The sequence below is a fragment of the Neoarius graeffei genome, chromosome 20 (assembly GCF_027579695.1).
Source record: "Neoarius graeffei isolate fNeoGra1 chromosome 20, fNeoGra1.pri, whole genome shotgun sequence".
NCBI classification, from domain to species: domain Eukaryota; kingdom Metazoa; phylum Chordata; class Actinopteri; order Siluriformes; family Ariidae; genus Neoarius; species Neoarius graeffei.
The window spans coordinates 132144-155794 of NC_083588.1; the positions used below are offsets into that span (position 1 = coordinate 132144).

At 46.7% G+C, this 23651-nt stretch overlaps 1 protein-coding gene across 1 annotated transcript in view; it reads right to left on the bottom strand.

The window, feature by feature from the left end:
* The window catches only part of LOC132869113 (voltage-dependent P/Q-type calcium channel subunit alpha-1A-like), a 76263-nt gene that overhangs the window by 38791 nt on the left and 13821 nt on the right, over positions 1-23651 (bottom strand). Inside the window, exons 2-3 of the mRNA XM_060902460.1 lie at positions 15483-15588; positions 15045-15184 (exon numbers count right to left, since the gene is read on the bottom strand). Coding sequence (XP_060758443.1) covers positions 15045-15184; positions 15483-15588 — 246 coding nt within the window. The remainder of the gene's footprint in view (positions 1-15044; positions 15185-15482; positions 15589-23651) is intronic.

Below are 23651 nucleotides of genomic sequence, written 5' to 3' on the forward strand. Positions count from 1 at the left end.
CACAACACATCCTCAACGCCACCACACCACCTCCTCAACACCGCCACAATGCCTTGACACTGCCACAACACCTCAGCACCTCCACAACACCTCCTCAACACCGCCACAACACCTCAACACCTCCTCAACACTGCCACAATGCCTCCTCAACACTGCCCCAACACCTCAACACCACCACAACACCACCACTACACTTGCACAACACCACTACACTTGCACAACACCTAAACATAACACCTCTGCAGCACCCCAAAAACACCTTCACAACACATCCACAGGACCTCCACAAAACCCCCTCAGCTCTACCTAATCAGTACATTACAGGCATTTAGCAGATGCTTTTATCCAGACCGACATACAGTATACCCAGAGCAGCCTGGGGAGCAGTTGGGGGTTAGGTGCCTTGCTCAAGCCCAGGGAATCAAACCAGCAACCAGTTTCTAGTTTCCCCCTCCTAAACACCACCTTATGTTGGCATGTTGGCATCCATCTGTCTTGAGCAACAATGGAAATTGTGCTTTAAGTCAACTTTTGATACAGCTTCTATGATGGCTGTGCAGGCCGATCTTAGATCGGCAGGCCTTGCTACAGTTTTTGCAAACAAACAGATTCTTGACCAAGAGGGGCCAGGATATGCCCCTGCCTTCTGAGCTCTCTTCTTTCGTCTGAGCATTGGAAACGCTTCTCCTCGCCTCTCAAGACACCAGCCTTTACAGCTACCCTACAATTCCCACACTCCACCACAACCGTCTCCCAGGTCTTTGGGTCGATGTTGCAAGACAACATGTTACGCTTGCAAACATCTTTGTATCTTAAAATGGGTCTGCCTGTAGGGTGAGAGCCAGATGCAAGTTCTCCATAAAGAATATCCTTTGGGATATGGCTATCGTCTATACGCCTGACGTGTCCTAGCCACCTCAAACGTCGCTGAGAAAGAAGGGCGAACATGCTCAGGATGCCTGCACGAGCAAGCACAATCTTGTTTGGGATATGATCTTTCCAAGAGATGTCCAAAATGCGCCTGATGTTTCTTAGGTGGAAGGAGTTTAGTCTGCGCTCCTGGCGGGAGTACAGTGTTGAGGTTTCACTACCATAGAGAAGCTTGGTATTGGAGGTTAGTAGGCTGTTATTGCATACTCTCTTCACCAGGCGAGCCATGGATGTTGCAGCTTTGCCGATACATTGATCAAGCTCTGCATCCATGGAGATGTTACCAGAGACGATAGAGCCAAAGTAGGCAAAGTCATCAACTACCTCGAGAGTGTGGTCGTCAATGTGGATGCTTGGAATGTTGCTAACATCAAGGGTCATTACTTTGGTCTTTTTTAGGCTGATAGGCAGGTCAAACTCTTGGCAAGCAAGTGCGAAGCGGTTAATAAGATGCTGTAGATCATCCTCAGAATGTGCTACAAGAGCTGCATTGTCAGCAAAGAGTAGTTCCCTGATAAGGATCTACAGTACTTTTGTCTTTGCCAGAGGGTGCACCAGATTGAAGAGGTTTCCATCACTCCTGGCATGAAGGTTGTGGCAGCGGGGGCGTGGTCAAGCGCCGGTCTGTGACAGGAGGGCGGAGTCGGGGAAGGTAAGTGGCAGAATCGCTACACCTGAGGGTAATTAACCTGTGTTTTGTGTGTGTTTTCCCCAGTAAACCGCGCCCTACTTAAGGAGGGAGAGGGAGAGCGGAGGGGAGCTTCCCCAGAGGAGACTACAGTGTGTGTGCGTGCATGTCTCTGACTGTTGGGTTACATTGTCCGACTGAAAAGTACGGCAATAAAGTCTTCTGTTAACCTTGATCTCTGTCCTGCCGTCCTCTGTGCTCCACCCACACGTTATTCATGCTACAGTGGTGCCGAAACCCGGGAGGTGGAGCATCAGTCCTGCAGCCCCATGGAATCCTCCCCGTTCGCGGACTTGGTCCACGCCCTCGCCACGGCTCAGCAAAGCCAGCACCAGGCACTCGTCACGCTCCGGAAGGAGCAGGAGCGCCGCTTCGAAGCCCTGGTGCTGGCTCAGCAGGAAGATCGAGAGGCGTTCCGGCGTCTCTTCGCGTCGGCGGGTTCCACCAGCGCCCCGGCTGCGGGCCCGTCTCCCCTCACCGTAACCAAGATGGGCCCGCAGGACGACCCCGAGGCTTTCATCACGTTGTTCGAGCAGGTCGCCGAAGCCTCGGGGTGGCCGATGGAGCAGCGCGCGGCACGCCTCCTCCCCCTCCTGACGGGAGAGGCACAGCTGGCTGCATTACAGCTCCCCGCCGACTGCCGGCTGGCCTACGCCGACCTTCACCGGGCTGTCCTCCAGCGCGTGGGGCGCACGCTGGAGCAGCAGCGCCAGCGCTTCCGTGCACTGCGGATGGAGGAAGTCGGCAGCCCGTTCGCGTTCGGCCAGCAGCTCCGGGACGCCTGCTGGCGGTGGCTGAGGGCCGAAGATCGCAACGCCGAGGGAATCATCGACCAGGTGGCGCTGGAACAGTTCATCGCCCGCTTACCAGCCGGAACCGCAGAGTGGGTCCAGTGCCACCGCCCGGCATCGCTGGATCAGGCCGTAGGACTGGTGGAGGATCATCTGGCGGCTGTTCCGGTGGCAGGACAACCAATGACATCGTCTTCTCTCTCCTCTTCTCTCTCTCTTTCTCCCCCCCTCCTCCCGTGTCCCGTCCTTGCCCCATTCCCCCACCACGGAGGCAGGGGCCGGCTCCACCCCAGCCGGCCCGCCGCACCCATGGTGCCCTCCTGTTTCTCCCTTCTGTGTCTGTCTCTCCCCCCCCCTCAGGTGAGTGAGCCTCAGAACACAGCTGCAGAGGGAAGGCCCGGGCCGGTTTGCTGGCGCTGCGGGGAACCGGGTCACCTGCAGCAACAGTGTGCAGCGATGGAGGTGGGGGCAGTGGTGCGGATCCCCGACGCGCCAGAAGCTGCCCTCGATCGGGCCGGAGCGTATCGCATACCGGTAAGTGTACAAGGGGCTACATATCAGGCGTTGGTGGATTCAGGCTGCAATCAGACCTCGATCCGCCAAAGCCTGGTGCAAGACGAGGCATTGGGGGGAGCACAAGGGGTGAAGGTGTTGTGTGTGCACGGGGATATTCACAGCTACCCGTTGGTGTCGGTCCACATACATTTCAGAGGGGAAAAATCGATAGTGAAGGCGGCGGTTAATCCTCGCCTTACCCACTCTTTGATCTTGGGGACTGATTGGCCGGGATTTTGGGGTTTGATGGCACACCTAGTAAAGAGTGGGTCCTGCCGGTTGACAGGGGAGGGTCCCGGTGTCGCTTTGGCTGGAGCTGCGGTCGCAGAGCCGTCTACGTCATCTCCGCGACAGAGTGAGGAGCCCCCGGCCCCTCCTCTTTCTATTGGGGAATCCCTCGCGGATTTCCCACTGGAACAATCGCGAGACGAGACTCTGCTACACGCGTTTGACCAAGTGAGAGTAATCGATGGTCAAACGCTCCAGCCGAATGCCACCCCGTCCTTCCCCTATTTTTCCATTTTGAAGGATAGGTTATACCAAGTGACGCAGGACACTCAGACGAAAGAGCGAGTCACCCAGTTGTTAATTCCAAAGAGCCACTGGGAATTGGTATTCCAGGCGGCTCACTTTAATCCCATGGCGGGACACCTCGGGCAGGATAAGACACTCGCCCGGATAATGGCCCGATTCTATTGGCCGGGGATTCGCGGCGACGTCCGTAAGTGGTGTATGGCGTGCCGCGAATGCCAGTTAGTAAATCCAGCGGCCATTCCAAAAGCGCCCTTGCGCCCCCTACCATTAATCGAGACCCCGTTCGAAAGAATTGGGATGGATCTCGTCGGGCCATTAGATCGGTCAACACGAGGGTACCGCTTTATATTGGTTCTGGTGGACTATGCAACACGATACCCGGAAGCGGTGCCTCTTCGCAATATCTCAGCACGCAGTATTGCAGAGGCCCTCTTCCACGTCATCTCCCGGGTTGGAATCCTGAAAGAGATTCTGACTGACCAAGGCACCTCGTTTATGTCACGAACACTGAGTGAATTGTATGGGCTACTGGGTATTAAGCCAATCCGCACCAGCGTTTATCACCCACAGACGGATGGTTTAGTTGAACGGTTCAATCGCACCCTCAAGAATATTATCAAAAAATTCGTAAGTGAGGACGCACGTAACTGGGATAAGTGGCTCGAACCCTTGTTGTTTGCAGTGTGAGAGGTCCCCCAAGCCTCCACGGGGTTCTCCCCGTTTGAATTATTATATGGGCGTAAGCCGCGCGGCATCTTAGATGTACTGCGGGAAAATTTGGAGGAGGAACCTTCACAGAGCAAAAACGAAATTCAGTACGTTATGGATCTGCGCGCAAAACTCCACACGCTCACCCACCTAACTCAGGAGAATTTGCGGCAGGCCCAGGAACGGCAAACCCGCCTGTACAACAAGGGCAAGCGCCTTAGAGAGTTCACTCCGGGAGATAAGGTACTCGTCCTGTTGCCCACGTCGAGCTCCAAATTAATCGCCAAGTGGCAAGGACCCTTTGAGGTCACACGGCGAGTCGGGGACGTCGACTATGAGGTTAGGCGAACGGACACGGAGGGGGCGCTACAGATCTACCACCTCAATCTGCTAAAACTCTGGAACGAGGAGGTCCCCGTGGCATTGGTGTCGGTAGTTCCGGAGAAGGCGGAGCTGGGGCCGGAGGTCCAAAAAGGGACATTGGCATCTCGTACCTCACCGGTCCCCTGTGGAGACCACCTCTCCCCGACCCAACTCACGGAGGTCGCCCAGTTGCAGGCCGAGTTTTCGGATGTGTTCTCGCCCCTGCCCGGTCGCACTAACCTCATAGAACACCACATAGAGACGCCCCCGGGGGTGGTAGTGCGTAGCCGTCCTTATAGATTACCCGAACACAAAAAAAAGGTGGTTCGGGAAGAACTTCAGGTCATGCTCGAAATGGGCATCGTCGAGGAGTCCCACAGTAACTGGAGCAGCCCGGTGGTCTTGGTTCCTAAGGCCGACGGCTCGGTCCGGTTCTGCGTGGACTATAGAAAAGTCAACGTGGTGTCTAAATTCGACGCGTACCCAATGCCTGTAATTGATGAGCTGCTCGATCGACTAGGCACGGCTCGCTTTTACTCGACACTGGATTTGACGAAGGGATATTGGCAGATCCCCTTGACTCCATTATCCCAGGAAAAAACGACCTTTTCCACACCGTTCGGCTTACACCAGTTCGTCACACTTCCGTTTGGGCTGTTTGGGGCGCCCGCTACGTTTCAGCGGCTGATGGACCGGGTCCTCCAGCCCCACGCCACCTATGCGGCCGCGTACCTAGATGACATCATTATTTATAGTAATGACTGGCAGTGGCACCTGCAACACCTGAGGGCCGTCCTTAGGTCGCTGAGGCGGGCGGGGCTCACTGCCAACCCGAAGAAGTGTGCGATTGGGCGGGTGGAAGTACAGTATCTGGGCTTCCACTTGGGTAACGGGCAGGTGCATCCCCAAATTAATAAGACAGCAGCGATTGCGGCCTGCCCGAGGCCCAAGACCAAAAAGGGGGTGAGACAGTTCCTGGGGCTGGCTGGCTATTATCGTAGGTTTATACCTAATTATTTGGACGTCACCAGCCTGCTGACTGACCTCACTAAAAAGGGGGCGCCAGATCCGGTCCAGTGGACGGAGCAGTGCCAGCAGGCTTTCTCTGAGGTAAAGGCTGCACTGTGTGGGGGGCCACTTTTGCACTCCCCTGACTTCTCTCTCCCTTTTTTGTTGCAGACGGATGCATCAGACAGAGGGCTGGGAGCCGTTTTGTCCCAGCGGGTGGAGGGAGAGGATCGCCCCGTCCTATACATCAGCCGAAAGCTGTCAGTGCGTGAGGGGCACTACAGCACAATCGAGAAAGAGTGCCTGGCAATCAAGTGGGCGGTCCTCGCCCTCCGTTACTACCTGCTGGGGTGCTCTTTCACCCTCTGTTCGGACCACGCGCCCCTCCAGTGGCTCCACCGCATGAAGGATGCCAACGCGCGGATCACCCGTTGGTATCTGGCACTCCAACCCTTCAACTTCAAGGTGGTCCACAGGCTGGGGGCGCAGATGGTCGTGGCGGACTTCCTCTCCCGTCAAGGGGGGGGGAATCGGCTGCGGGCCAGACGGGCGCCCAGCCTGAGTCGGGCAGTGGGGGTATGTGGCAGCGGGGGCGTGGTCAAGCGCCGGTCTGTGACAGGAGGGCGGAGTCGGGGAAGGTAAGTGGCAGAATCACTACACCTGAGGGTAATTAACCTGTGTTTTGTGTGTGTTTTCCCCAGTAAACCGCGTCCTACTTAAGGAGGGAGAGGGAGAGTGGAGGGGAGCTTCCCCAGAGGAGACTACAGTGTGTGTGCGTGCGTGTCTCTGACTGTTGGGTTACATTGTCCGACTGAAAAGTACGGCAATAAAGCCTTCTGTTAACCTTGATCTCTGTCCTGCCGTCCTCTTTGCTCCACCCACACGTTATTCACGCTACAAAGGTATATACCCTCCTCACATTCGCGGAAGGCATGGCGGAGAAGGAAGGAGAAGAAGAACCTCAACACCCCACAATGCCTAAACATCTCCACAATACTGCCCCAATACCTCCACAACAGACTCACACACAGTCACGCAGATTAGTGTTCTCCCAGTTGCAGTTGTTTGTGCAGCAGATGTTCTGTCTCCTTCTGAGCTAAGAGAACAATTTAGCTCACAATTGGTTAAAATCTCTAATTGGTTTGTTGGAGACGTGTGTGTTTTATGAGCTTTTCATGAGTTTTCATAAGTTTTCACCCACAGGAACCACCTCAAAAATAGTTGAATCATGAAGAAATAATAATAATAATAATAATAATAATAATAATAATAATAATAATAATACATTACATGGCATTTAGCAGATGCTGTTATCCAGAGTGACATACAACAAGTGCAAAAGTCAGGTACATGAGACAAGCAGAGATGTGAGCGGAGATCTGTGTGTCAGAACAACAACAACAACTTGGACCAAATATGTTTCTTGAAAACTTGGAAAACAGAATTTTAAAACATAGTAATTAAACATTTTAATAGTTCTTTGATTATATTCACAAATTAAATCTGTGCTGAGGAAGTCCAAGGAATTTATTTGACAGTTAAACTTGTCCCTGACTTCTTTCCACTGAAGTGTTTGAAGTGTTTACATGAATTTTTTTTTTCTGGTGGAGCTGATAAAAGAATGTGAGTTTGTGTACATATCCATATTGGATTTTTTTGTTTGTTTGTTTGTTTTGGTCAATAATTTTGTATGAGTCTAAGCTGATTTAGGTTCTTTTTCAACTTTACTCATGAGCAATTTCTATATTCTCAAATATAAATATCCATTATTTATACCGCTTATCCCTCAGCTGGAGCAGCTCAGAAATTGGAACTAATCCCAGCTTCAGCTGCTAGCATCAGCCCAACAACTTAAAAATCACACAGCCCTGCAACACCTCCACAACATATCCATTAGCCATCCTGATGCCCTACTTCTGGTTGGGGGTCTTATCACCTTCTGAGATACCAGTAATCCTTTCTGCTCTCTGGATCTGCTTGATCCCTCCTGGTACTCCACTTCAGGTTGGAGTCCTCATCACCTCATTCCTGCTGAGGATAGTGTGATATGGGCAGCCTAAAAATGCACTAAGAAACCGTGAAGATGGCCTTGAACCACAATTAATACAAACAGTTTTGCTGCGATGGTTTAAGACTACAAAGGGTTGCTTTGGTTTCCCCCACAGTCCAAAGATGTGCAGGTCAGGCTAATTAGTGACTCTAAATTTTTTTTTTTCGTTTCCGTTTCCGGTTGAGAGTACGTCATGCGCGTTCTGGCTGCCGCTTCTCACCAGAGCTTTTTTATTTTATTTTATTTTATTTCTTTTTATATATTTTTTTCTGTGTGTTTGTGTAGTTTGATGTTTGAGTGTTTTGTCCGCCGGTGGTGGTGTAGCTCCGGACCCAGTTTTGGGCGTCGGTTCCCTCCAGGCCTTGGTTCGCCGTGGGTGACGCCTGTGCTCCCAGCTGTGGACTGCAGTGAGCTCGTTGCTCATTTTACATCGTGTTTGTCCAGCGCTCTGCGCTTTAACACTTGGCGTGATGTTCCGAGCGATGTTGCTGGGTGGTGTCGCAGTGGCTGTGCAGGCGGTTTGGACATACCAGCGCTCTGCATGGCAGTGCTTCTCTGCTTGCTTTGTGGATCCATGGCATGGTGTTCGAGTGATGTTGCTGGCGGCATCACGGCGGCGGTGCTGGAGATGTGGGACTCGTTTTCGTGCGCCTTTTGGTAGGACTGTGGCTGCTACACCAGTGGAATTACATCCTGATCCCTACTTGGTGGACTTTTTACTTATTATTTATTTATTTATTTTTTATTATATTGTATTTTTTTTTTCTTTCCTTGTCTATAATTGTAAAGCGTCCTTGGGTTTTTTGAAAGGCGATATATAAATTTAACTTATTATTATTATTATTATTATTATTATTATTATTATTATTACAATCACCATGATAACTTTAGGACTGCAGTTGTGATGAACGGTTTTACACTCAAGTCTCCATCAATGAACAGTTTATAACTTCAACAAAACAGACTTCCTGTTAAATTAGAATACATTTCCTGGTTACACAGTTGTACTTTGTGACTCTATAGGACACAGTTTTAGAAGTGAGTTATTTATAACCACACTATCTGCTATCACCCAGATGGGGATGGGTTCCCTTTAGAGTTTGGTTCCTCTCAGGTGTCCTTGTGTCTGATGGAGTTTTTCCTCACCACCGTCACCTCAGGTTTGATCATCAGGGATAAATTTATAAATTCAGATGCTTAAAATTAATATCTGGAATTTATATTTTTCTGTAAAGCTGCTTTGTGACAGTGTCCATTGTTAAAAGCTCAAAACAAATACAATTAAATTGAATCTCTACCACATGAGTGGCTTTTCAGCACCATTGTTTTGAACAGCCAAAGGCAGTGAGGTTGAGGACAATTTAGGGTTAGTAATGAGGTAAAACAATTTTTAAAATGGTGTGATTTGAAACAGGTGATATCAACAGGTGACTGTCATCATGATTTGGTACAAAATCAGTATCCAGGAAAAGCCGAGTCTTTGAGAAGTAAAGATGGGCCGAGGATCTCCAGTTTGTCAACAAATGTGTGAGAAAATTATTGAAATGTTTAAAAACAATGTTCCTCAAAGAAAGAGAGGAAGGAATTTGGATATTTCACCCTCTACAGTGCATAATATAATTAAACCCTACAAGGAATCTGGAGGAATTTCGGTGTGTAAAGGGCTCAAGCCTAATCTGAACCCCCGTGACCTCTGATCCCTCAGACGGCATCAAGAACCATCATTCATCTGCAGCTGACAAAACCACATGGGCTTGGGATTACTTTGGAAAACCTTTATCAAGCTACAATATGAAGTTACATCCACAAACACCAGTTAAAACTTTACTGTGCAAAAAGAAAGCCTTACGTTAACTGTGTCCAGAAGCGCCATTGACTTCTCTGGCCTCTGAGGTGTCTGGGATGGACCATCACACAGTGGGAATGTGTATTGTGGTCAGAGGAATCAGTATTCAGGTCTTTTTTGGAAGAAATGGATAGCATGTGCTCTGGACCAAAGACGAAAAGAACCATCCAGACTGTTAGCAGGAACAAGTCCAAAAGCCAGGGTGTGTCATGGTATGGGGTTGGGTCAGTGCCCCTTGGCAAAGGTAACTTACACTTCTGTGATGGAGCATTAATGCAGAAAAGTACACTGAGATATTAGGGCAACATCTGCTGCCTTCAAGACAACATATTTTCCAAGGAGATTTCAACAAGACAATGCAAAACCACATTCTGCACACATTACAAAGGTGTGGCTGTGGAGTAAGAGGGTGTGTCCGCTCTGTCCCCAATAGACAATGTGTGGAGAATTTAGAAGTGAAACATGCAACAAACCTTAAGACCTGTTTACAGGAAGAATGTGACAAATAACACCTGAAACATTTCATCAATTGGTGTCTTCAGTCCATAAATCTATTTTAAGTGTTGGGAGAAGGAATGGAAATATTATAAAGTGGTAAATGCTTTAGGAGTTTGCATGTTCTCCCCATGTCTGTGTGGGTTTCCTCCGGGTGCTCCGGTTTCCCCCACAGTCCAAAGACATGCAGGTTAGGTTAACTGGTGACTCTAAATTGACCGTAGGCGTGAGTGTGAATGGTTGTTTGTCTCCATGTGTCAGCCCTGCAATAACCTGGTGACTTGTCCAGGGTGTACCCCGCCTCTCGCCCATAGTCAGCTGGGATAGGCTCCAGCTCGCCTGCGACCCTGTAGAACAGGATAAGTGGTTACAGATAATGGATGGATGGGTAAATGCTTTACCATCCCAACTTATTTTTTAATGTGTTGCAAGAATGTTTATTTTGAAAAAAAAATTCATTTACAATTTTCATCTAGAGTTGTGAAAAATTGTTTCATACAGCCCAATTTGATGTACAGTGGTGGCATCAGCACTTTGTGGGGTTCACAAATGGCTTGGACTTGAAGTTGTTCTTCCCCACAACAAACTTGGTCTACTGTGGCCAGTCCCATCTTTGGTAGTGCACCTTGGTGTCCCCGCTGTCCCAAAGACAAAGATAGCAGAGAAATTTGGTAAAAACTTTCTTGGAGACCCATCAGGACTGCTACCATTTTGAAGTCTCCGCTAACCTCCTAGCTGGGCTCTTCGAGGCATCCAGCAGTGACTTGATGCTGTTGTAATCCTATTCGAGGTAGACCAAGTGAGACAGGGGAAGAGACAAGTACTTGTTCCTGTTATGGAGCAACACAGGCTTTGAGGCTCTTGGATGAGCTGTCAATGAAGAGGCACCACTCGTTCAGGCTACTGGAAATTCCAGTTGTGGTGAACAGACTGGCCACATTGTGGCAGAAGCAGAGCCCACCTCGACAGGTGAAGAAGATGGAAAAAAAAAAACAATAAGATAGCAATACTTCCTAGGACTTCCTACGACTTGCACACTTTTATCCAACAAGTTCCACTGCTTGAGCCTAGATGTTAAAAGTTTGGCACTGGACTTGGTGAGGCCAAGATCTCTGATGAAGTCTTTGAGGTCTTTTTAGTTGGGATAGCACGGGCTTCTCTCCTAAGCGCCATCACTGAAATTGCAAAATGTGTCTGCCAGATGCTTTTCACCATCTAAGAAAAATGCTGAAATGTTTCTATTTAGGGAGCTTGAACTAAAATAACTGGTACTATATTATATTTATTATACTTATAATCCTATTTATATTACCTGGAAAGTTCTAGAAAGTTTTAGAAATTGGGAAGCGTTCAGGAAAAGAGATCTGGAATATAATACATTTTGAAATTTACCTATTTCCAGAATATTCCAAATCTATTTTCTAGACTCCTAAAACTTTCTTTTAGCTACTTTTTTTATTATAATGGGATAATTTGTGTTTTTTTCATTCACATAGAAAAAAATCGTATTTTGGAATTTGCCATTTTTTTCTGACTTTGTGAATGAAAAGATGCAAATTGCCCATTTTCTAAACGAAAATAGTTAGATTTCAAAATACCAATTTCCTTGTCACAAAAGCAAAGTTTGAAGGGAATAATATACATTTTCTATGCTTCTGCAATATAAACAATTAGAAAAAAATGCTACATAGCGTTAGCTACGTTTCCTATCCAGATTTATGTCCCTGAAATCTGCCCCTTTGTATCTCCCACCTACAGATCACACTCCATCAAACAGACTGAGAAACATAGATGTGGTTGTTATTGTGACAGCAACCGCATCTATTACGACTCCCTATAAAACGCAGTTGATAAAACTTTAAGAAATAGCTATTAGGGGTTAATTAAGGTCTTGTTCTTTAATCAATAAATCACAAATTAGACACTTGTATTCACTATAAATTAGACTGTATTCATAAACACTGGTATCATTTCATAATTTAGGATGTGTTGTGTGAAATTATTAAATTCTCTCATTCTAATTATTCTGGGAGAAGTGCAGATTCCATCAGTCACAGAAAAACCAGTGAAGAGTCTCGGGAAGGTCTTCAACTGCAGCCTGAAGGATACAGATTCCATCAAAGCAACCAGTGCTGACCTGGAGGGCTGATTAAGAGCAGTGGACAAGTCTGGACTCCCTGGAAGATTTAAGGCTTGGGTCTACCAACATGGAATCCTCTCAAGAATCCTCTAACCTCTGTTTATCTATGAAGTCCCCATGACTGTTGTGGAATGCTTGGAGCACAAGTTAAGCAGTCATCTATGCAGATGGCTGGGTCTGCCATGCAGCCTGAGCAGCATCGTGCTATATGGGAATAGCAACAAGCTCAGGCTCCCATTCAGCTCAGTCAGGGAGGAATTCATTGTGGCACGTGCATGGGAACACCTGCAGTATGCACAGTCCAGAGACAACAAAGTGTCTGGTGCAGGGATTGTGAGGAGGATGGGGAGGAAGCGAAGGGAGGCAAAGGCAGTCCAGCAGGCAGAAAATCGGCTGAAGTACAAGGCCATCCTTGGGAGTGTGGTGCTGGGCAGAGCCAGACTCGAGAGCTTACCAAAGTCTTCCTATGACTATGCTAGTGGGAAGGAGAAGTGGAAGCAGGTGCAGAAGGAAGTGCAAGCTTCAGTGGAGGAAGAGCGAATCAGCATAGCAGTGGCCATGCAGAAGCAAGGTGCCTGAATGAAGTGAGAACAGGCAATGGAGCAGAATATCACCTGGAGGGATATCTGGAAATGGAATCCCCAGAGAATCAAGTTCTCAATTCAGGGTGTCTATGACATCCTTCCGAGCCCATCCAACCTGTTCACATGGGGCAAAGTAGAAACACCTGCATGCTCCCTGTGTTCTAAGACAGGAACCCTTGAGCACATCCTGAGCAGCTGCTCCAAGGCACTGAGTGATGGCTGGTATCGCTGGAGACATGACCAGGTCCTCAAGTCCATCACTGAAGCAATCACCAACACTGCAAAAAGTAAAATCTAACCAAGATTAAATATCTTAAATCAAGACAAAATATGCTTGTTATTTGTCTGCCAAGATAATTCTCCTTTCCAGGCAGGTTTTGTGTAAGAGTATTTCACTTACTTTAAGCATTTTTCCCTCAATTATCTTAATAAGGTATTATAACTTGTTATTGAGATTTTATTACTGGTTATGAGTAAGTTCTGTCTTAAAATGAGAATTACCATAATTTCATCGGTGTTATATTAACCATGACAAGTTTGTCAAAGTCAGAATTTCTTATTTCAAGCATCTTATCCTTTCTTTTAATCTCTTAACACAAAACAGATAACTAAATTAAATGAATTGTTGTATTGTCAATCTGGCAACAAAAATAGGCTACAAAATGGATTGGTTTGTTGTTTTGATTTTGATTTATTTGGCGGTCTCAGTTGGTATAAACACTTACTTAAACAGAGCACACCAATATGCCCAGATGAAATAGTCAAACTGTTGGTTGGGGGACAAAGTATCTAGCATGTTAAAATGAGTAGTACAACTTTACTTGTTTTTAGTATAAATACACTAGTTTTAAGACATCTGTGGGGTTTCTAAAGCTAGATATATACTTGTTTTTAAAAATCTTGCCAAGTCAAATTTTCTTGTTCTGTTGGCAGATAATTTTGCTTATTTTAAGTAAAATATTCCTAATTTTATTACTTTTTTTTCTTGTTTTGTTTTTTTCTTGTTTTTTAAGGGTTTTTGCAGTGAAGGGGATCAAGGATAGCAGATACACCCGTGCTGCAGCCAAGGGCATCCACTTTGTTAAGGAGGGACCGGTGCCGAAGAGAACACCAAAAGACTGCTCTGTAGGTTTGCGCTCCACAGCCACAGACTGGAAGATGATGGTTGACCTAGAAAGGCAGCTGAAAATTCCACCACACATTGCCCAGTCCACATTGAGACTTGACATTATTTTGGTCTCAGAGGCTACAAAGCAGCTGATACTGCTGGAGCTGACAGTACCCTGGGAAGAGAGGATGGAGGAGGCTCAAGAAAAAAAGAGGGCAAGATACCAGGAGTTGGTGGAGGATTGTCGGAGGAACGGGTGGTGGACCAGATGTATGCCAGTGGAGGTGGGCTGTAGGGGATTTGCTGGTCACTCCCTGTACAGGCTTATGGAACCCTGGGCATGACTAGTGCCAGCAGAAGAAGAGCCATTGGTAACAACATGGAGGCGGTAGAGAGAGCATCCAGATGACTCTGGTTGAAGAGGGGGGAATTGTGGGGGCAGGAATATGCCACTAGGTCACAGGCTGAGGTCTGATCAGCCTTGGTCGGGTCACCTGGAAGAGGGTGTCTGTTGTAAGACCCGAAACACCCAATGACTCCAGGAAACAACACTGATGATGTGTCCTAATGTGTGCATCAGAGGATGCTATGGAGAACAGTATTCCAGGTCTTTTTTGGAATATCTATCTATCTATCTATGGAAAGACAGACAGACAGAGAGACACACACAGTGCTACTGAACGACAAGATCATGGTCTTCACACGGCAGTTAAGAGCTGATTTATCTCTGTGAGCCATCTCTTCACCAATTCCCTGTGAATTTTGGCTTCCCTACTTGAAAAGTCCAAAAAAATAAGTATCCCTTAAAGAAGTCCAAATTATTCCCTCATTTAAATTATTTATAATTTTTATTTGATTATCTTTGATTGTACTATAAAATTATTCTGATGCTAATGTTAAACTTGTTTTGCTCACTCAGCAGCCGATGAACAAAAGAGTAATGATAAAAAAAGAAAAATGACTGTCTTTTGAGATGCCTGAGTATCAAATAACTTTTATATATACTGCTTTATTTTTATATATTTCCTTGCAGTGGATTGGCGACCATGCTGAATCCCGCATCCCACACAAAAATCAGCTCAGATAAGTGCTGTAGATAATGGATCGATGATGGATTTATATATTTCCTGTTTGACCCTTCATATATATATATATATATAAATGTGTGTATGTGTGCGCTCGCGCATGTGTGAGAGAGAGAGAGAGAGAGAGAGAGAGAGAGAGAGAGAGACAGAGAGACTCACCCAGTCAACACCACTACAAAGTCCATGACATTCCAGCCATTTCGGAGGTAGGAGCCCTTATGGAAGGCAAAACCCAGAGCCAGAATCTTAATGCCAGACTCAAAGCAGAAGATGCCAATGAAATAAGGTTCTGTGTCATCCTGAGAGAGAGAGAGAGAGAGAATGAAGACACCAAATGAAAGCTAGAACCTATTGTACTGATAAACACTGCAATGTTCTTGGACAGAAATCAGGCATTAATAAGAGAGTTAAAAGTGTTAACTCAGACTTTACATAAAATCTACATTAGAGCCACACAGTAACTGGAGTTAATATTGACAAAGACAAAACAGAATTCTTAGCAGCCATATCTCTCTCTCTCTCTCTCTCTCTCTCTCTCTCTCTCTCTCTCTCTCTCTCACACACACACACACACACACACACACACACAGAACTAACCAGGCGCTCAGACATTGGTGTCTTGTCACCGTCAGGGAGATGTTGCTCCAGTGCCAGGACAATGCAGTTAGCAATGATGGTGGCCAGGATCATATACTCAAACGGAGTAAGCGACTCGGGTCAAGGAGAAAAAACAAACTGCCAGAGTATAACACCATGCAGAGGCATAAACAAATGATCTGAGGTTAGTTTCCCAAAATTCTTATATTCACAACATTTTTATATTCTAATCAGGTAAAAGTAGAAATTTTCGCTGAAGCAGAGCCTATAACACATAAAACAAAATGCTAGCAATTCACTCAATGTCAGGTGTTAGTCAGAAATGGACAAAAACTAAACCATGTAATATATTAATGTTTATTTGTGTTGTTTACTCTGAGCAGGTGAATGAGGAGCACAGCGTGTTTTGTGCTCAGTGTGAACTTGTGAGGTGAAACAGTGTGACAATTTTTTCTGTTAACACACGTTGAGTAGATTAGCCCCTGTTCATGTTTTCTCATTAACCTGAGTGTATCACAGGCGACATTGTCTTTGATGATGGTATATTATGGACATGTGCTCAGCTAGAACCACAAGAGCTTGTAGCAGAAGAATTCAGACAGACTGTAGAGCTGCACCAGGAGCTAACGGCTAAATCATCACCATTTATAGAAGAAACCTTTATTTGTCACATGCACACTTCAAGCACAGTGAAATTCATCCTCTGCATTTAACCCATCTGAAGCAGTGAACACACACACAGAGCAGTGGGCAGCCCCACCAGAGCGCCCGGGGAGCAGTCAGGGGTTCGGTACCTCGCTCAAGGGCACCTCAGCCCAAGGCCGCCCCACGTTAACCTAACCTGCATGTCTTTGGACTGTGGGGGAAACCGGAGCACCCGGAGGAAACCCACGCAGACACGGGGAGAACATGCAAACTCCGCACAGAAAGGCCCTCACCGGCCACTGGGTTCAAACCCAGAACCTTCTTGCCGTGAGGCAACCGTGCTAACCACTGCACCACCGTACCGCCCACGGTGGTGTATTTACAAATTTATCAACTTATTTATAAATGGAGGTTCTTAACTAATTATCCAAACTCACGGGCCAGAGTGGTACTGCAGGGATTTCATTTGTCACATCAAATTGCATTTTTAAAAATATATAAGAATAAATGATAAGAAAAAATACACAAAACTATATATGTCACAAAGTGGAAAAACCAAGGGCCATTTCAAAAATTCTGTTATTTTTAACTGACTTAATAAAGAAGGTTGTTTTGGATGAAGAGAGTTCACCTGACAAAAAGGTAAACCCTGATTTATATCATTACTGCTCTGCCCCGCCTCTTTCTCTTTCTTTCTGCCCTACCCTGTTCTCTCTCCCTTTGCCCCACCTCTCCCACTATGATTGAAAAACAAATTTTTAAAGAAGAAACTATAATTTAATAGGATGAAAAACTCATCAGTAGTGTTGTGTGTGGGAAATTCAGGGGAAGTGTGTGTGTGTGTGTGTGTGTGTGTGTGTGTGTGTGTGTGTGTGTGTGTGTGTGTGTGTGTGTGTGTGTGTGTGTGATTATTCAATGCCCTTTTTACACAGCTGCTTGACAGGATGCAGAGAAGAAAGTGTGCGTGCTGTGTTCTCTCAGGAGGATGAATGGACATCATGTTCCCCCGCTGCCTGCCAGTGTGTGATATGGCCGCTGTGTGATGTGGCCGCTGCCTCTGTGTGTGTGTGTGTGTGTGTGTGTGTGTGTGTGTGTGTGTGTGTGTGTGTGTGTTCTTTGAAAAAAACCTAAATGAATAGGGGTTTCTGTTTAAAGGGTGTGTGAGTAAGCTTCTCTGATCTTTTTACAAAAGCCTCAATTATGAATCGTCTACAGCCTTACACACACACACACACACACACACACACACACACACACACACACACACACGCACACACACACATTGCAGGGGAAAAAACATGAACACAATGATGTGAAGAAAAAAGCTTCATGAATGTATTCTGAGTAAAAACATTATGTGCTCTCTCTCTCTCCATATCCCTGTTCTTACTTCTTTTTGCACCATTTCAGATCTTCATTTTTCCATCCCTCCATCCATCTGCCTCTCATCCACACACTCTCAAAATGAACCTGTGTATTTATCATCTCACCACCAGTTCAGGCGCAAAACACTCTGCACTGTCAGCAAGTCCTCACACACACACACACACACACACACACAGAAAGAGAGAGAGGAAAGGATGTACATACTGAGTGAGAAATGAAACAAGGTTTCATGTGAACCTGCAAAACAAATTTGTTCAACTAACAAACTGAAACTAAAAACTGCTTCAAGGTTTTATGTCACTGCTAAGTAATTTTCTCCTGCCACACTGTGTTGTAGGGGTTTTTTTTGTGTGTGTACTTAATGTATTGTGCATGAGACTGTCTCTAAGTAGGTCAGTTAGAGTGTGTGTGTGTGTGTGTGTGTGTGTGTGTGTGTGTGTGTGTGTGTGTGTGTGAGAGAGAGAGAGAGAGAGAGAGAGAGCAAGATGTGACTTCAGCAGCACAAGCATCAAAAATCAGTCCATCATCATCTCCCTGCACTTTGTCTCTAAACACACACACAAGCTGAAGTATTATTGACCCGAGCTAAACCACCTGCTTCACGATATTTTTTAAAATATATTATAAAGATTCTTGTGATGCAGCTCATGTTATGTGAATGTGTTGTTTTTATGTCGTCCATTTTCTCCCCTGCTCATCACGTGGAACAGTGAATCACACAAGCTCAGGTGCTTCATTCCATCTCCTGCTGGACTAAAACTCTCCTGAGCCACCAGACAGGAAGCCTGAAGAATGCAACATCACACTGCATCCTGCTCCAACCAGAAAAATGGTTCCTCTCAAGGTTTTTTCCTCATATCACCTCAACACAGCCACCTCTGGCCTGTTCATTAGGGATCTAAAGCCACATCTGGATTTCTGAAACGCTGCTTTGTGACCATGGCTGTTGTTAAAACTGTGGCAAAATTAAAACTGAACTGAATTGAACACAACTTCACCTTGAACTCAGGAAAGAATGAAGTAAACCTCATCTGAAGACTAAGTACTGGCATGTGGAGGTTATGCATGATTAAAAATATTTTAAATGTTATCACCATAAAATAAAAAGGTAATCGGATTCAGAGGAGCCTTTACTGTAACAAGACTTAATCACAGAAATCCTCGCATTCAGAGGTTCTTTCTCTCCCTCATCCCTCCATCTCTCTACTCACCACTATCCTTCAGCATCTTTTCATCAAAGTAACAGGAAACAGAATCCAGGGTGAAAAAAGTAGATATCAACTATCATCTCTCTCAGTCTGCTGTCATTTTTAGAGTCATAAATCTGACTGATTTTTGAGCAGATCAGTTTGGAAATAATGCAGATATGAAGAGTCTGAATCAGGCACGTGTCGATAGTTTTATGATACTGAACAGGCGTCATCATGCACACAGAAAAATATTGCCACTGTTGACACTTCGGTATAAAACGTCACTCTGACGGAGAAACTCAGGTCTGAGTCATCTCGTATTTTCACTCGTTATTGTGTTGCAGTTGGCTGGATGAAGGTTAATCTGGGACGCAGCTGTAAGCTCTGCATTAAATCCTCTACTTGAAATCCTTATTTATTAATAAAACAAACCACAGGAAAAAAAATCCTCTCAGGACAGAGGTTTTGTTGCGAATTAATAATATTTGGATTAAATATGGAAAATATACCTCTCTCACACCAGCCCCTCACACCACCCCACTCACACCACCCCCTCACACCACCCTCTCTCACACCGCCCCCTCTCATACTACCCCCTCAAACCACTCCCTCACACCACCCCACTCACACCACCCCCTCACACCACCCCACTCACATCACCCCCTCACACCACCCCACTCACACCACCCCCTCACACCACCCTCTCTCACACCGCCCCCTCTCATACTACCCCCTCAAACCACTCCCTCACACCACCCTCTCACATCACCCCCTCACACTACCCGCTCACACCAGCCTTCTCATATTACCCCCTCACACTACCCGCTCACACCACCAGCTCAAACCACTCCCTCACACCACCCCCTCTCACACCACCCCACTCACACTACCCCCTTAAACCACTCCCTCACACCACCCTCTCACACTACCCCCTCACACCACCCCACTCACACCACCCACTCACACTACCCCCTCAAACCACTCCCTCACACCACCCTCTCACACTACCCCCTCACACCACCCCACTCACACTACCCCCTCAAACCACCCTCTCACATCACCCTCTCACACTACCCGCTCACACCACCCCACTCACACTACCCCCTCAAACCACCCTCTCACATCACCCTCTCACACTACCCGCTCACACCACCCCACTCACACTACCCCCTCAAACCACCCTCTCACATCACCCTCTCACACTACCCCCTCACACCACCCCACTCACACTACCCCCTCAAACCACCCTCTCACATCACCCTCTCACACTACCCGCTCACACCAGCCTTCTCATACTACCCCCTCACACTACCCGCTCACACCACCCCCTCACACTACCCGCTCACACCACCCCCTCACACTACCCGCTTACACCACCCCCTCACACTACCCGCTCACACCACCCCTCTCACACTACCCCCTCAAACCCCTCTCTCACACCACCCCACTCACACTACCCCCTCAAACCACTCCCTCACACCACCCACTCACACTACCCCCTCAAACCACTCCCTCACACCACCCTCTCACACTACCCCCTCAAACCACCCTCTCACATCATCCTCTCACACTACCCGCTCACACCACCCCCTCACACTACCCGCTCACACCACCCCCTCACACTACCCGCTCACACCACCCCTCTCACACTACCCCTTCAAACCACTCCCTCACACCACCCTCTCTCACACCACCCCACTCACACTACCCCCTCAAACCACCCTCTCACATCACCCTCTCACACTACCCGCTCACACCACCCCCTCACACTACCCGCTCACACCACCCCTCTCACACTACCCGCTCACACCACCCCTCTCACACTACCCCTTCAAACCACTCCCTCACACCACCCTCTCTCACACCACCCCACTCACACTACCCCCTCAAACCACTCCCTCACACCACCCCACTCACACTACCCCCTCAAACCACTCCCTCACACCACCCCACTCACACTAACCCCTCAAACCACTCCCTCACACCACCCACTCACACTACCCCCTCAAACCACCCCCTCACACTACCCCCTCAAACCACCCTCTCACACCACCCTCTCACACTACCCGCTCACACCACCCCACTCACACTACCCCCTCAAACCACTCCCTCACACCACCCACTCACACTACCCCCTCACACTACCCCCTCAAACCACCCTCTCAAACCACCCTCTCACACTACCCGCTCACACCACCCCACTCACACTACCCCCTCAAACCACTCCCTCACACCACCCTCTCACACTACCCCCTCAAACCACCCTCTCACATCACCCTCTCACACCACCCCCTCACACCACCCCTCTCTGAAGCTACCTCAGATCATTACTCCATCAGTATATGCACTTACTCTCCCTACTGTATCACGTCAGCTACAGTATAAAGGGGTTTTTTTTTTTAATCTCCCAGCCTTATCAACTCTGACTGGTTCAGAGTCTGTTCCCACAGAACTCAATCAGGTGACTGAATGCTAAAGTCAACATCCTCTACACTCAAGATAACATAGCCTGACTTCAAAAAAAAAAGTTAGAAAAAAAACTAGCACCTTGGTATAGTGATCACACATACACGTTAATACAGACTGATAAACTGATTTGAGGGGTGGTGTCCCCTAGTGCCCCAAACCCTGACCCTCTTACAGATCCTTCACAAGGAGTCAAGATTAAGGCATACATCAGAAATGGACCAGCTGATGATCCATCCGATCTCGTGCACTTGGTCATAAAAGGTACTGCAAGACTTTTTATATCGCAAATTTATCTTGGTTTCATATAATGGCACAACAAATGCATATTACTGTTGTTAACACTGCAACATAAAGAAACTTCACATTAGCAACCTGCCAAGATATTTTCATCATATAGAGTTAAAGATGGGGTGGCACGGTGGTGTAGTGGTTAGTGCTGTCGCCTCACAGCAAGAAGGTCCGGGTTCGAGCCCCGTGGCCGGCGAGGGCCTTTCTGTGCGGAGTTTGCATGTTCTCCCCGTGTCCGCGTGGGTTTCCTCCGGGTGCTCCGGTTTCCCCCACAGTCCAAAGACATGCAGGTTAGGTTAACTGGTGACTCTAAATTGAGCGTAGGTGTGAATGTGAGTGTGAATGGTTGTCTGTGTCTATGTGTCAGCCCTGTGATGACCTGGCGACTTGTCCAGGGTGAACCCCGCCTTTCACCCGTAGTCAGCTGGGATAGGATCCAGCTTGCCTGCGACCCTGTAGAACAGGATAAAGCGGCTAGAGATAATGAGATGAGATGAGAGTTAAAGATGCCAAAGCTCATCACTGTTCAGTAGGAGAACAAGAACAGAGAAAGAAGCAGAAAGAAAAGAGTTTAAATATTTAAGATTCTACAGATAAATCTAGATCACAGAGTGGAAACAGAGAAAACACTCTGCATCTCATATCTCTGGGATCTTCTGTCTCCCTCTGGTGTCCACATGTGATGTTCTACTGGTTTTGCGAGTTAAGAACTGAGCACTAAATGAAAAAAATGGCCATAGATCAGTGACTCCAATTTTCTAAACATGAACCATCATAGCTTCTGAAGCACATCTGCAGTCAGATTAATTTATATAAATATTTTATCTGAAGGCAGATCTTCAAGAAAGTAAGAGATTTTACAGAATATCATAGACTTTTATTACTTTTACTATGGATCAGCTATTTAAAAAAGTTTATAGCCAAACAGATGGAGAAGTATGTGTTTATTCTTCACTTTCTCAAAACAGACATCTCATCTGTTCAGAGTCAAAAGTGGTAAGCACCACTGTGAATAAAACAACCCCTTCAAATTGTCTTATTCATAGCTGTGATCTAATCAGTAACAATTAAGCATTAAAAGCTGCCATCACCATCCAGTCATGTTAGTTGCTTATCCAGAACCGGGCCTTCACAAATCTTATTAAATATGTCTGATCTAGATTGTTAATAGATAAATTAAAGCTGTGGGACATCAACAGTCTGTTTGGATTGAATTCCACCTCAAAGTCTCACCAAGCAGCTTGGGGAAAAGCTGGGAAGTTAATAAATATAAGATTTAATTTAGAAATTAAAAGTATAGCAAGAGGTGGCGCAGTGGTGTAGTAGTTAGCACTGTCGCCTCACAGCAAGAAGGTCCTGGGTTCGAGGCCAGCGGCCAACAGGGGCCTTTCTGTGTGGAGTTTGCATGCTCTCCCTGTGTCCGCATGGGTTTCCTCCAGGTGCTCCGGTTTCCCCCAAAGGCATGCAGGTTAGGCTAATTGGTGGCTCTAAATTGACTGTAGGTGTGAATGTGAGTGACAGGAGAAGAGGCCATGTGAAGATGTCAGCCAACTCGTCTGTAATAAAACTTGGTTACCTGAACCACAAAGAGTTTTTGTGCACAACTACAACCAAAAGAAAACACAGTGCAACATGTAAATTTTGTAAAGCAACGCTAACGGAGACGGCTGGGACCATGGCCAACTTTTACCGGCACTTGGAGAGGAAGCATAAAGAAAGGTAAGCTAAGTGTAAGTGAGATTTAGTGAATACTAGCTAAACACGTTTGCTAACCATGTGTATACAGTATGTTTCAGGACACCAATTTCATTGGCTTGCCAGTTATTTACCCCCTAGCTAGGCGCGCAAGCATATTAGCACATTACCTCACTACATCAGATAACTTAATGTTACAGTGGATGAAACATTAAGTTAGCTAATGTAGTGTTAACTTTGTGTGAGAGTGAGGGGTCAGGACATGTGTCTTATTCCTACGTTACGTTTTTTCATGAGATAAAAATGACGAGACAGGTGACGTAAAGCTATGTAGCTAATGTGTATATAGTTATGTTACATCAACGTCAACTCTGACATAAACGATACACGTCGCGCTCCCTCTCCTGGGTGAGACGAGCTAGAGTCAGCAGTCTCCAGAGTGGAGACAGAGTAACATTAATGCTCCACTTCTATGAAGTTACACATTAAATATGCT